General features: G+C 40.2%; 1 protein-coding gene across 1 annotated transcript in view; it reads left to right on the top strand.

Moving 5' to 3' along the window:
• The window catches only part of LOC104397254 (chromosome unknown open reading frame, human C9orf3), a 170,106-nt gene extending 158,447 nt beyond the window's left edge, over positions 1-11,659 (top strand). The window contains exons 14-15 of the mRNA XM_010007203.1: positions 8,839-8,925; positions 11,519-11,659. Of these exons, the coding sequence (XP_010005505.1) occupies positions 8,839-8,925; positions 11,519-11,659 (228 nt within the window). The remainder of the gene's footprint in view (positions 1-8,838; positions 8,926-11,518) is intronic.
• Positions 11,660-15,784: the final 4,125 nt, after the last annotated feature.

Genomic DNA, 15,784 nt, shown 5'->3' with positions numbered 1-15,784 from the left:
GTAGAACTCTTTTGCCTCTGGTCTCAGCATGTCCCACACTAAACTCCCCAGTTCTCAGGTACTCCTTGCAGGAGGGGATTGGGTGGGTTGCTGAGACATCTCTTTAGTTCATCAGCAGATGTCGTTCAACTCTCAGATGCCACAAGACAACAGATATCCTGAGTGCCAAAGTCCAAGCTTATCTCTTGGATTGTTCAAGACAAGCACTGTACATCCTGAATGCCACAATGTGTAAATAGCTTGTGTTGAAATACATATAGAAACACTGTATGGATAAAAATGCTAGGCAGACTTAGTCTGGAGGTAGCCAGGAGAGAACGTGATGATGAGAAATTTTGTAATCAGTCATGATGGTGACAAATAAAAAAAAAAATTTTACAGTGATACCTGAGATATTCTAGCCATTATTGCAGATAGGTATTTCAGTAGTGTCAGAGGCAATGTGTATGGGGTTATATATGTAGACAGAGAGCCCGCTGCAGTGATATATTTTGAAAAAGGTGTTGGCTGGGACGTTTACATATGCCCAGTTCTACACTGCTGAAGTTACGGGGCTTGTCCCTGCAGTACTTCTTGGTGGAGGCTGCAGGCTGAGGTTGGCTGTACCTGAGGCTGGGACATGGACTACCTTCCACGCCCTCTGGGGTAGAGCATCTCCTGGCCCCTAAGCACCCTGTCCTTATGGTGAGACAGCATGCAGCCATCTCACCTCAGCAGCTGTCTGGGAGAAGGGGTGAACAGGGATGGAGGCACAAGCAAAGACCCAAGGGAGCAGGCTGCCAGCCCTGCAGCGGGCACAGGGAAGGCACCAGGCAGGGGGCTGGCACCCACTCTCCTCTGCTGCAGGGTCCTGCTGGGATGCCAGCATGTCTTCCAGTGCCACGGGTGCAGGGAGGCTTGAGGTGCAGTGGAGGCCTTTCTTATGCTACTGACCAGAAGGCAGCCCTGTTCCTGAGAGCCAGCAGCATCACAGCAAAGCAAAGCTCAACACACATCTCCAGTGAAATTGTTAAAAATGTGTCCAATGTCCTTTCTGCCATGTCCATCTTGCTGCAAGCTGTGGATGGCACTAATGCTTCAGCGTGCTGAGCAGGCAGTACTGACCAGTCAGGGGAAAGAGGGAAGCATTTGGTTCCACTATAAGTAGTGTATTTATGTTTTTAATTAAGGCTTATTTTTTTTAAGTTTTGTTTTTCAAATTAAGTGAGTTGACACGCTGTGTTAAACATTTCCTTACCCCACATGCACGAAGATACAGGAGCCCCTCCCCGCAGCATGGAGGAGATGGCAGTGCAAATGGGAGCAGAGGGCAGAGAAGCCTTCGGGCACAGTAGGGATGCAGTCTCCCAGCAGACAGCTGAAGCAGATGTGCTACCTTGGTGCTTGCTGGTGGCCTTCTTCTCAGCTAACCATGCTGTACGTCACTCTCCTATCATTGCTTTGTTGGTCTGTTGTGAAAGAGGAACGAAAAGTGGAGGCCAGATCCTGTTGCGTGTCTGTCTCCTGTTAGACAGGGCAAGGAGGGGACAGGCTGAGGAGCGCTGGCATTACAGAATTAGGTGCCCTAACCAAGTCACTTATTCACAGTGACAGTTTTGACACCACAGGAAGAAGCCGCCTGTGCCACCTTTGAAGAAGGATTAGACATGGCTCCTTAAGTCTCTTGTAGTTGATTACAGATGGAGCCCAGATACATAGGGAGAAAAGTGTCTGGTCTCTAATCGGGAGCACTATGTTTGCAAACCTGAGGTGGGGGAAAAAATGGTATTTTGTCTTTTCCAAACAATTCCTCAGCATGGGCATCATTGCCAGGAGTGAATCTTGTCCTGAAATGCTGCCCTTCATTCGTTATGCCTTTCTGATCACAGAGAGCAGCAGGGATGCCCTCTGCTCTGCTTGGACTTTCACAAGCAGCATGTGTGATGATTCCTGGGCTTCTGTATACTTATGTAGGAAAGACCCTCCGTGCTGGCAGTGGAGAAGCATATGTTTTATTTGGATGTGGAAGTGGAGTCATGTTTACAGTCTGGAGACAAGGGATCTGATCAGGTTGCTCTTAAGCAAGTCTGTGATACCACAGAAGCTTTTTTATCAGTAAGGTTCAACTGGGTTAGTGGAACTAGGTGAATGCTAAAACCTGAGCAAATGATTGGAGAGGAAGGGAAAGTTTGGGAAGGAAATACATACCCATAGACCACATTTGTAAGGGTGAGAAAATTCAAGCCTCTTGCTAACTGAGGCTTGCACAGCTATAGGAACAGGCTGCCTGACCTGCTGGTACACTTGTCCAGTTACAGGTTCAAATGAAGACAATTGTCCCACGATCTGCTGTTGGCCACACAACAGAATTTGTTTTCTAAAAGCTTGACTGTATGACATCTCTCTTTTCTGTTACTAAATGGAGGCAGTTGCCCCAAAATAGCAATTAGCTCCTGACAAAAACTGTTTTGATTAGCCAACTTACGGTTTCCTGAATGGCCACGCTACATTTTTCTGGGTTGTCAGTGGGCTAAGATACACAGTGGGATGCACACAGGGAGAGGAGGTGGTCCAGAATGGCAGGAATTGGCATGGGGCTGTCTGTACACTCAGTGATGTCCAACGCAGGGCATGATGGGGCTCCATGAACTCAATCATCAGCCTTGGGTCCAGCTGCCTCTATCCATACTGAACAGCAGTTCTTCCCAGTACTGAAAGTAAAATGCAGCATGAGTAAGGCTACCAAAAGCCATTTTCTAAATTTGAAGTGTTACCATTATTTTGACTGTACCTTTACTGTGAGAAACGGCATTAATTGAGCCTTGACATTGTGAGGGTCTTGGGAAGAAAGGTTGCCATCAAAGATGCCTGCTACTTCCGCACTCTAACCGGCCCAGAGCTCCCTTGGCCCTGCTGTGTTGTCAGAGCAAGTGCTGCAAGACATGAAAGTTAAGTTATGCTATACAAGTTCAGCAGCTTCTGGTCCAAAATACAAGCTCATTTAAGCTATTAGCTTCTTTGCCCAGTCTCGGGAGAAACCCTTGGCATATGCAATAATGGCAATTGCAGAATCCTTGTCCAAACAATTAATCCATTCTACTTGCACCCAGTAGGTTTTTGGCTATTGAGTACATTATTTCAGATTGCCAAGCTGATACTCTGTCAGTACAGTTGTAACACACATGGCTGTTTCATTGCTTCTGAGCTACTTCAGCATTGCTGATCAGCTTGCTTGGGTAAATGTACATGAAACCAAATTTGCATGCTAAAATACCGTGATGTAGCGTACAGGAGTGCCCATTTGATATTCAGACTATATAGAATGAAATGTCACTGATGCAGCCTGGCTGGTGTATTAAAGAGTAACTATCAGCTAAGATGGGGGGGGTGGGGGAGGAAGATCATTAAACACACTGTAAAATTGGCAATTTTTTAACCAGTAATTCTTCCATGTTAAGCAACTGTAAAACATGCTTTTTACCAAACATTGCCTTATACCATGTCGCATTGTTCCTTAGTTATATAGGAAAATGACCTAATTGTTGAATCCAATTTATGTGTAGATAGGAAGAGGCTGGAGATAAATGGTTTCAGATGGAACAGAACAGTGCTCTGGACATATCAGTGAATTAAAACTAATCTGTGGTAGCATTGCTTGTTGTTGTTGGTTTTTTTTTAAAAAGTTTCTTTGTATCTTTTCCTCTAAAATTAGACTGGAGTCTGGCCTCTGAGGTTCTTAATTAACATTTAAGATTCAAGTTGTTCACGTTATTTTTTTTCAATAGTCGGAGCCTGTGTTTTATAAAGATCAAATATGCCTCCTACCTTTAATAAACATTTTATTTTGTTGGACAATAGCTCTTACTGTATTTCAAATTACTCTTGTTTTCTGATTTTCTAAGATCTTTAAGTACGTTGCTTTTGTTCAGTGATTTAGACTTGTTGTCTCATGGCGCCTTTTAAATTGGATCCAGCTATTAGCAAAATGTACTCACTTTCCCTGAAGCTAGTCTCCCATTCTGCAGACCAAAAGCTTAGTGAACTCTATCTTTTTTCCTCCCTTTAATAAAAGCATGTTTAAAATTACTTGCTTTCTAAATCTTATTTGTAGACCTCAGAAGTAGATTTATTTTTTGCTTGCATACATATGACTGAGGGCAATAACAAGCTAGGTCATTACAATATAATATATAATATTTCTGTGATGATGTTTATTTCAGGCTTGTCTGATCATCTGTGTGGAACATGGGAGAATAGTATGGATTAGGCAAAGTTTTTCATCACCTGGGTCAGAAAAAAAAAATCATTTGTTGCTTAAATTGTAAGACCTGTTCAAAATAGTTAAAAAATATTATTTCTTAGGTGTGCCACTGGGAGATTTTCTTTTGCAAGTCAAGCCACATACTTGATGCATTAGATGGGCTAAGTCAGTCAGCTTCAAGCACCATTTCCCAAAATTTCTTCACCCAGGCTACCAAAACAAAAGGGCTGTCTTAGAGCTAGATTATTAATAGATGTTATAAAAATATTTATTTCAGTTTAAAAAGTTCATGCAACAGCTTGCGTTCTCTGAAAACAGATTAAGACAGCATGGTTTTGGTTTCTAGACATCTTGCATTTCATTGTCAAAATGCAGGTAATGTTCGAATTGCAAATAATATTGTGCAATATTGTATATTTTTAAAAAATAAAATGATATGAGACCACTGGAATTATTTGTATAATCTGCTGCTCCTAAAATTGGAACTCTGCTATCTGACAGTGGCATCTCTTCAAGACCTTTCAGCTAGGTGCTAGCTAATACTTAGGTGTTAATGGGGTTGATATTTATGAAAATGTAGTAACTGGTTTCCAAATGTTGTAGCTGAGACAGAGTGTGTTTCAGTATCTTTCTGACACTGAACTCCACCTCAGAAATACTGTACTAACATGGGTAGTATATTGCAAAACGCACAATAAAAAAATTGGTTTGGCCTGAAAAGCTGGGATTGGAGATAAATGCACCAGCTGCAAAAGCAGAGTTGGAGGAAAGACCAATTTTGAGGATCCATGCACAAGGAACCTGAGGTCCCAGCAGACCTTTGCTTCCCTAGACACCTCTCCTCATCCTCAGAGTACCAGCTGTCACAGGCTTGGAAAGACACCTCTCAGCCTGGAATTGGGGGTTGAGAAAATTGTGTTTCCAAGTCTGGCACGTCGGTCCCTGCAGCTGCCAAACCAGTAAGAGCATGTTTGTGCGTGTGTGTGTGAGCGGTCACAGGAGCTGCTTCACATCCAGAAAAAGTCACATGTGCTCCCTGCCAACAGTAACAGGAAGGATTGCTGTAAATTCCTTTTCAGGTTTAGTTTATATTCTTTATGGTGTAACCAGCCAAAATGGCCTATGGCATGCATCTCTGAACTGTGCAGAAGAGCACAGAGAAATGTGCAGCAGGAAAATTGGGAGAGGACTAATGAATTCTTATTTTTAAATCTGAGTATTTGCTTCTGGGAGCAACAGAAAAGCCAAGAAGAGCAGTATGGTCAACTTGGTACTCAAGCTACTTATTTTTCAAAATTTCCTTTCGAGACTGATTTGTTAGAAGTGCCTGTTCACATGACATTCAATTAGGCTGTGAAGCGGTGGGGCCCGTTTTACTTTTCCTGCTCTAAGCATTAGATGAGATGTTGGGAATTCATTTTTTTTTTGCCGTCCCTGCCTTATGTGAATAAAATTCTCATGTTTATGGTATCAGCCTAGGGCATAGATTATACTAGGAAAAATACTTCTTTGTAGTGTGAGTATCTGAGAAATTACTAGTTTTGCGTTAGCTGCAGCTCCTGTTACAAGGCCATCTACATGCGTGGAGGTGGGGGGAGAGTGAGGGGCAGGAGAGCCACCAATATATTGTGTGTTCAGTCCTACTTGCCTCTTACGCACTCGGAACCAGCCTTAGTTTCTCTGCTGAGCTTGCCAGGGTCCCGCCAGTGGGCTTGGCCACCTTGCTGGTTTCACAGGCACTTCAGCAGCAGTTGTTCCTCCAGCAGTTTACTTGGCTGCGAGAGCATTTGGGGCCTTTTTGGAAAACAGGAGATGAAGGTGTAATCCGAGGACAACAGATGTGCTGCTCCTGCCCCTGCTGGCCAAGAGCCAGCATTTCAGATCTGGGAATGTGCCAGAATTCATGCTCACCCTGGGAAAGAAAGGGAAAAAGCAAAAGAAAGGAGGGCATGTGCTGTCCCAGATCTCTCTTGGCAAATAAATAATTTTCTTTTGAACTGTTTGAAGGGAGGCTGGTTGCCAAAAGCAGGAACTCTATGGACGATGGTGCAATTAAGGGAATGGACACAGCATGATTGTTCCATGTTTTCCAAAGCCATTGGGATTCACATGATCAGGCCATGATACATACGTAAGGCAGACATACATGACATTAGTGTGTGAGAAAGTAGGACCACATGAATGCCTCCATGAGAAGTTCTGTTCTGCTCTCCATGCAGCTATTGTAGTTGTGCCAGGAAAAGCATGTTGGGCCAGGACAGGCTGGTTTATGCACTGTACAGGTCAGGTCCCTGCTTCTTATCAAAAGTACTCAGAAATTTAGGCCATAAAGTATTATGATCTCCTCTCTTAGGATCAATAAATATATAAAAAACTGCAGGAGTAAAAACAGCTTCACCAGGAGGTGTGAAGAGAGCCCCATCCCAGGAGACACCATTTGAGATCTTGAGCAGACATAGAAACTGGATTTGGTTGCTTACCTCTTGGGTCAGGGCTATAACTGCTGGACCATGAGATGTAAGAGTAGTGATCACAGGAGAAGACCACAGTCCCTTCTCCTCTTTATGTTTCTTGTACATGCCAAGAGAATGCACTTTTTTTTTTTTCTTTTTTTTTAATGTATTGCTGAAGGTACAGAATAAAGTGTACTGGATTAAGATATACAAAGATTTTTTTGTTGTGGTTTTGTTTTTTGTTGTTTTTTTTTTTTTAATATGCTTATATTCTCTTTGGTTAACTTGTCCTACAGATGAGATAGGTGTATGCTTATTTTTTGAACCTTAAAGGTTTGGTGCAGGCATGGAGCTGCTCAGTGCTATGAGGAATACCCTGTAACAAAGCTGGATTGTCTGGGAACATCTACTGGTGAAATGTTTAGTTTCTCCATGGAGGATCAGCAGCTGGGTACAGGTTTGAAGGTCTACATTATGCATATGGTCATCTAGAACAAAGTGATGGATCTTGGAAAGCTATTTACATTTGTAGATTTAGCTCGAATTCGTCTTACAACAGTTACTTTGTCAGCAAAAAGCATTAAGTGACAGTTTTCATTCTCTACTGTACATTATACTATAACTGTTCAGTATTGTCCTTGCTGTGAGTTCAAACTTCACTCAAACACAAAACCCCTCAGTATTTTATTTCAGTCATAAGCTGCATTTAAACTATTTCATATAAGAGGTCAGCTGGGAGGAGGTATCAGGTGTGCAGAAAAGACTCTTCCAGCATCTGTGAGCATTTACTACTTGTTAATTATCCTAATGGAATGAACGTATAATTATATACGTCTGTGGATTTTTTTCCTTAGATGTGAAGTTACAAGACATCAAGGAAAGTATTTCCAAATAGTTTATTTCCAAAAGCAATAACATAAAATATACTTAATGTGACTTTCCCCCCTCTCCTTCTGCTGTCCATTCTTAAGGTTACCAGTAAATCTATCATTCAGAAAATGGTCCATGTCCACTTATTTGATAAAAGAACGATATGAATTCAGTTTTGAAAAAGATGAGTACTGCTAACATTTTACTCTTACTATGAAAGATGATTGTTATTAGGTGCCCCATCTTTTGGAAGATGGCACAGACAGAGGCAGAAAGAGAAGGTTTGGGAGGTGGGAAAGGTTTTACTGCTCTTAACTGTTTTCCTTTAGGTTCAGTGTTGAGCCACTAACGGAATATAAAGTGTTAGGATGATCACTGCCTACAGCTGAGGAAGACTTGCTAGACAGTAAAATGACACTTAAGCTACAGGACTGGCTAAAACCAGAGAAAGAACTTAAAAGACAACAAAAAAAATCCTACGGGTAATTAATGTTCACTTAACTTGAATAAAAATACTTTTTGATGAGGATTTGCTTGAAAATTTCCATGCTTTTCATTACAGTATATTAATCACTGGTTTTGTCAACGTGCATTTGGTAGAACAGCCCAGCTGTTTAAGTGTAGATGGATTTTAAGTCCTTTGGATGATGCTCAGAATCTGTTATTGGCAAAGATACAGTCGCAAAACAGCATTTCATTTAACTAGAACATCCCTGTTTCATAGTTTTATATGTAACCCTTGCGCTTTTGACATGGATTTAATATTGATACAGAATTATATTTAAATCTTTTTATCACTTGGATTATACACTTACATGGGGGAAATTATCAGTTATATTTTCCAGATGTTTGCAGTACTAATCTCCTCCCTCTCTCCCTTCTAACAGTACAAAAGAAATAGCCTGTAGCCTAACATAAAGGAAAAAGTCAAGACTGGGAACAGTGGAGGAGAAGATAGTGCAGATCTGTGCCTGGATCTGGGTTAGTTTACTAACTTGGAAACAGGATGTTCAAGGTTAAAGGATGTCTTTGGGTGTTCTGGGTTTCCGAAGCCCAGCTGATGCACACCAAGCAGGGCTCTGCACCTCTGCCCAAATTACCAACCAGCGTCCAGGGGCATCTGCCTGGCCACAGGGGAAAAACAATGCACCCCCCAAAAACCGCAAACCCAACTACAACAACAAAATCAAACTGAGGTACTGTTTATCAATACTTGCACAAATACATATGTTTCTTTTTAATTTTTTTCCCCTACTGTTTTTTCTCTTCCTATAGGTTCGACATCGATGGTGTGAACTTGTTGTTAAACACAAGTACGTGCCTGGGTATGGGGATGTTGCAAAATTTCTCCAAGAAGATCAGGTCAGTTGCATTCATACAGCTTTTTCAAAATCATCAACTTTTTTACACCCTTGGTATGAAACTAAAAAATTGTTTCAAATATATTTTCTCACTGCAATTTTTGAAAGAACCTCAATGTGTATCCAGCTTTTGTCCTTGCTGTAGTATAAGGAAGCCATCTAGAGGTATTCAACCCCACCTAAGCCTGCTAATCTTCTGGCAGGTAGTGAAATAGGGTATATTCCCACCTCTTCTTCCATTTTGTGCACATCAGAGGTAGCAATGATGCCAGGAAGATACTTCTCAGCATTGGTTCCTTTAGCAGGATGACAAAGGCAAGTCTAGCTGTGAATGTTAATGATGTGAGCAAAGCAGTCAGTGCTGTAGTGACTTGAGCTTTCAAGATGACACCTGGGAGAAGCATAGCATGACAATATACATCTAGGGAATGCAGGCTTTTCACAGTTAGGAAACAGGTACTGGAAGATTTTTGAAGGTCTTAAAGGGCTGGACATATGTGGTGGCTTTACCATGGCTTTTATTTAGGCTATTACAAAGTTTCCATTCTAATTGTACCTCTGCCTTTTTTGTAGTTCAATTTTATTTACTTTTATTCACTATGAACTCTACAAAATCAAGACATTCACTGCCTAGGATGACTTACATATTTAAAATGTATGTTAAAAACAGAAAATATTGCAGGATATGTCAAAGTCTAGGCAAGATATTAATGTCTTTGTCTTTTATGTTGACATTGAACAAAGCCATTTATAACCAAGGAGGTTTTCTGCATTCAGGCAAATACATTTTGTCACAGCAGCACAATAAAGTTACGGCAGTCTCTTGTGTTCTTTCTTTCAGCTCCTATTTATATCTCAGCCAATAAACAGGCCCCAGGCTTTCTGGCAAGCTCTTTATTTAAAACCAAAACAAAACATAAACCAACTTCTTATGAAAAGAAGGAGTCAGGTATATTGTGTGTATTTTAAACCTATGAAAGGATGGAGATAACCACCAACAGAAGCCTGAGGGGGGAGGTGCAGGAAATTGTTGCATTCATAAAACCAAACACACTGAATTGCATTATGTTGGAATAGATATTTTGCCAAATAAAGACTAGTATTTTCTGCAGTGTAAGGTAGTAATTTTTGCAACTTTAAAATGTAATCTTCCATGTCTTTCATTTAATTTACTCCAACAGTACATACTATTTCTGGTAGAACCTCAAGTGATTACATCTCAAATCAGAGCAGTGACATGTCCTTATTGATCATGAAAGACTTGGCTTTTTCTAAGTCTGGGAAATGTGCCTATTTAAATCATTTTTAGGACTACAAAACGCCAGTATTTTTATTGCATGTTAATGCTTAGGCATGGGGAAAACATATTAACACTGGGTAGGGAAGGTAATTGCTATTTGTAATAAAATTCCAACATTTTGAAATTCTCTGTGAAAGCAGTATGAGCCCAGGTCCAAAGCTGTGTGCATGCATGGTGTGGCTGCCAGACCCTGGTGCAGCTGCAAACCCTGAAAATAAGAGTTCTTGATTCTGTGGATGGAAGAGAGCATGCTTAGTGGAGTTGCAAGGAGTTTGGCAAGTTTCTGCCACTCTAGGAATTTTTCCTGTAATTTAAGTCTTTCTGAGCTGATTTTTTTAAGGCCTACCAGCCAATGCTAGAAATTGTGAGGAATAGTATTAAAATTGTGGAGTTTCAGTGCTATCCACATTTTTACTTTCCTGCAACTGTTCAAAATATTGAGTACAACTGTAAATCTCAGTATGTTGAGCTGCTAATATTTTGTCATGTGTATAATCCTGTTTTGGTAAGTGCCACTCAACACTTACTGAATTGTATTTAGGTGAAGGAATTGTGTCATCAGAAAGAAATGGCATTCCCCAAGGTGTTTCCTGTTAGGTTAGCCAGCACTTTGCTACCTGCTGTCAAAGGGGCCCAGATCTCACTCTCAAGGTGGCCTCTTATCTGTCATGAGTACTTCAGGAAGAAGCCTACCTTCTTATCAAACCAGAGGTTGTGCATGTGCAGCTGCATCTCAGAGGTAAAGAGAAAGAGTCTGAAATACAGACCTGACCACATGCAGTTGATACCCACTTGCAGAGTTGCCAAATGGGAATCAGAGAGTGGGCTGTTGCAGTTGATGTCCTCTTTATTCATGGGCGTGTATGAAAGCATCCCAGTTGGAAAGAAAATGTGTATCCTGTTGAAGGAAAAACAATTTGTTTTCTTAAGAGGCATTTGGTAATATGTCAAGTAGTAGATAAAAGAAAACAGATTCCAACTTGAAAAGTGTCAATAAAAATGGAATGAGAAAGCATTTTCTTGTACGAACGTAACATGTACCTCATTTTAATACTCTGTTCTTACACACTCAACAAAACATTTAGACAACCAACCTTAGGCTAAGGAGCTCCAGAGAAAACTATTTTTCTGGGGGAAGGGTGGGTGTTCTAGAGTATATGGTTAGTTTTATGTTTTGCATAGTCTTTTTTGTTTTGTTTTTCATTAAAGGACTATTAGGAGGTAAATGGAATGAAAACCAGCTAACTAGTCAGTACTGGTGTTAGGATACCTGTGTGTTATGTTCCTCTTTCAGGCAATGGGTGTGTATCTCTATGGTGAATTAATGGTGAATGAAGATGTGAAACAACAAGAACTTGCACGTAAATGCTTTGCTGCAGCACAAGAACATATGGATGCATCCTCAGCCAAAGTGGTGGCAGAGATGTTATTCTGAAGAGGTGATTTTTCTTTTCAAAATAAATACTCTGATTTTGCCTCATAGAGAAAGAATATATATCTTTTTATGCCCAGTTGCCAGTTTAGTGAGTTGAGATTCATCTAGGCACTAGGATAGAAGGTACAGAGCATGGCATGGTGTAAACTTTGTAACTGATTGCGTAAAAGGCAACTGAAAGTTGGAATGGCTGCAGAAGGCCAGGCACCACCTGCAGTTGTTTCCCATTCTGTATTCTTAACTCTGCTTACAGAACTTGCAGCTGTGCAAGGAACACAACGAAGATGCACGTTGACTTGATAGACAGCACAGTCTTTTAAATTAATCTGAGCCCACACTGGAAGTAGGAAGCTGTGCATTTGGAAGCAAATCTGAATCATGTAAGAACAAGCTGGTAATTCAGATGTTTTTGTGTCAAGTGTAGTGAGGCCTTTGAAGACAGATTATGAGGTCAGAGTAGCCTTAAATGAAGAACCTGCTTGATATCATACATAATCTGTCTTGTTTCTAAAATGAATAGGAAGGAATTACCAGTGAAAATGCAGAATTGCATGAAATATTAATGACTGCTGCAGGCTATAAACTGCTAATTTGTGAAGGTATTCTCCCTTTCTCAGTCTATTTGAGTAGCCAGAGGTAACCTTACAGTGTTTGTTCATGCATGCTTAGCACATAGCCAATTAGGATTGGTATGAAGGTTTCTTCCAGTACAGCATACCTCAGATTTTTGCTTAATGATATAACTCATCTGACAGACTGATTGCCTTGGTTGTTCACATAACTTTACAGTTGATTTGTGGCATCAAAGTTCAGGCATCTAATTTAGCAAAACAATTATTTTCTAATTGGTCCCAAGCAGAAATCTGAGTTTTTCTTCTGTTCAAGCCTGTCTGTGCATGTAGCAAAACTTGAGAGTGAGTTCCACTTGAATTTGTGGTGTTTACTTTATTTATATTAAATATAGCAGATAGATACCATGAAAGCAGGTTTGTTTATGAACAAATGATGTTCTTCTGTATGGATAAGAACTGTGCCTGCCAAGAAAATTTTTGGGGAAGGTGGAATAGACTGTTGAGTGCCAGGATATCAATTATGGGGTAGGAGGTTTGCCTTGTAAAACAGATATGGCTAAGAGACTTGCTGGTATGCTCTCAGTTATTGAGGACCCACAGGATCTTGAGTTACATTCAACAGTCTTTAATCTGGTAAATGCCATTAACTATCTGAATGCCAGAAACATGGAGATACAGTTTGTTCTTGCTGCTACTGTACGAGGAACTGTCTTGCTCTAGTTCCTTCAATAATAAAATAAAATTAAACAAATCCTACAATCTTCTGGTGGTAAGTATCTGTCACAGGAAGATTACATGGTATGTGTGTGTTAGCAATAGTCTAGAATTGCCCATTGGACTTTTGAGACAGACTAGAAGTGTGTGGTGAGCTATAACATACAATCTAAAGATACCGTTACAAGAACAACACTGTGTGACTGCACATCTTTCTTTTAATGTTGTGGCTGTTTGGGTTCCTGGCATGATGATTTGTGACTTAAGATTAAAATCACATTGCCAGGGATTACCACACAGCCATGAACACAGCTGCTAGTATGAAACTCACCATAACTATCCGGTCTGTGCACGGTGTGGAATCCTCTCTGTCCATGAAACAAAACTAAACTTAAAAAAAATATATATATATTTAAGAAATCAAAACCAAAACCAACACACGCAAAAAAAAAAAAAAAAAAAAAGAAAAAAGGAAAGCAGCAGACACATCATAGAAGAACATCATCTAATAATTAGCTGTACTGAGATGGAGACCTCTCTGGTGAGGTGCAGAGCTTAGCTGATTGGTGAACAGTGATTGTTTCCCTCTTTGTTCACAGTGGCTAAGTTCTGCACCTGAAGAGAAGGGGAGAGGAGACTTCGCTTTATGTCAGCCTGTGCAGGGCAGAATGTGTTTACTGACAGAGATGATACCTTGCTGCTGAACGGGCAGATTGACAATGAATGGGCCTGTAAGATGCAGTCTATCAAGAATAATAGACAGAGGTGACTTGGGGAGGACCAAAACCTCTTTGTTTTAGTTAAGGATAAACAGCATTGCCTACAGTAATTTGATTACCATGCTTTTCTAAAGGTCAGAGGAAATAAATGTTTGTGACTTCAAACTGGAATTGTCTATAAATCTTTGTTTCATAATCTTGTCTTTAACAGATGTTGTCACAATCTCTCTACAGTTGCAGCTTAGCACTGTGTATTGTTTGCAGGAAATGGTTGTTTCTGACTGGAGCTGCCACTTACAGCTGCTGCTGTTGTTCCAGGCTGTTGAAGGACCCGTCCTCCGGTGCCTACTGAGCTGATATCAGTTCTGATTTTACACACAAAATAAATAAATAAACAAATAAATAAATAAGAGTTTTAGATGTACCATTTCTAAGAGTCTTTCAGAAGCATTGTTACTGTTTTCTCTCAAAAACTGCATTAGTATACATTATGATGTCCTGATGTTAAACACTACATGCCTTAGGGTGGAAAAGCTACTGCAGCACCGTTTAGAGAACTGGTGGCTTAAGACGAGAAGGTATGTGGCTTTTGTAGCACATCACACAGTATTGCTCTGCTAACTGACCTCCAGCCTTATTTTCAGGATAACCTGCCAATAACCAAAAGAATGTGCTTGCACTGTGGATCTTCCCTGTCTTCTCCAGCTGTTGTTGAGGTAGCTCTAGACATCTAAAGATATCATTGTTGACTCTATAACCACAGTTATGCTCTACCAGTAACCTAAAAACTCCATTTGGAAAGCTGAGGAAATAAAAAATGTGCAGATACTCTTTTATTATGACAGAACAATAACTTTTACTGCTGTTTCTGTTGCAGGAAAGATCACAGAGAAACACTTTTAATATATCTCCTGCTAAACTCCAGTGGTTCTAGGATTGCATTGACCCAAGACATCAGAGGAAGGATTATGTGACTGCTAAAACAATCATCTGATAGAAATGTTTATCTCTTAGTATTTATGTCTTCCAGACTCTCACTGTAATGAAAAACACTCAAAAATGCACACACACAAGACAAACCATGCACACACATATATGTTACTGTAGCTCTAAGTAGTTCTTTAACACAATAAATTTGAGTGTTATCCTTGCTTTTTGGCACTACAGACATTCCAGTTTGCAGATGCCAAGAACTCCTGGTTTGAATGACACTATGGACTCTAGTAACTTGGCCAGCATTAGTAATCTCTGAAATTTGGTGAAACTGTATTCTGTTCTTAACATTGTGTGTTTAACTTCTGTGCTAAATTAAAAAGACAATATCAAATTAGGGGGAGCTAGGGTGGGGCTGGGGATGTTAATTGGCAGCTAAAGTAACTTGAGAAAAGTGACCATTCAGGTGATGAGCTGGAACTGAATGAAGAATAAAGATCCGCATTCTCTCTCTGTATTGTTTAGGTTAACTTTTAAGAGAAATGTCCAACCTTCCATTTTCTGAAAACGTCTTCCGTACCCTTGTGCTGCTCATTTTTCACAGTGATAGATCAAGTGTAGTCCTTCTTTCACAGGAATATCCTGCTCCACTGATCAGAGAACACCTTAATTTTTCCTTTCAGAGAGTAAGAATTTTAAACCCTAAAAACTTGTTAACATATTTGCTTTCTACACTATGGTTTTACGTCAAATTCTCTTGTAAAAATAATTTCTTTTTTCAAGTATATGTAGTCTCTCCGTTGCACAATGCACAAACTTCAGAAAAAGAATGACCCTATTTCTACTTTTGCAGTGGGAGAGGAACAGCTAAAAGTCTTCAGTTAACGGACATTAACAACAAAACTTAAATGTAGTACTTAATTTTTTTTAAAGTTCTTGTGCTTGGTATTTAAAGCAAGAGCTTACCTCAACGGTGACTTCAATTCAAAGAGTACAATTGCTATTTACCTCACTACATTTTCTGAATTCCCCCTTTCCAGGCACACATTGTCAATACCTGAATTATGGGACACTCAGCAACTTCTTTCAAATGCAGCAGGAGTTAGGATATTGTCCAAGAACGTGTTGAGATACAACACTGAATTCTAATGGAGTTATGCTCACAGATGTAGTTATTAAGGGATCCC

The sequence above is a fragment of the Chaetura pelagica genome, unplaced genomic scaffold (assembly GCF_000747805.2).
Source record: "Chaetura pelagica isolate M959 unplaced genomic scaffold, ChaPel_1.0 scaffold40, whole genome shotgun sequence".
Lineage (NCBI taxonomy): Eukaryota > Metazoa > Chordata > Aves > Apodiformes > Apodidae > Chaetura > Chaetura pelagica.
The sequence above is the reverse complement of the archived record's forward strand: the minus strand, read 5'-3'. Positions and strand labels throughout refer to the sequence as shown.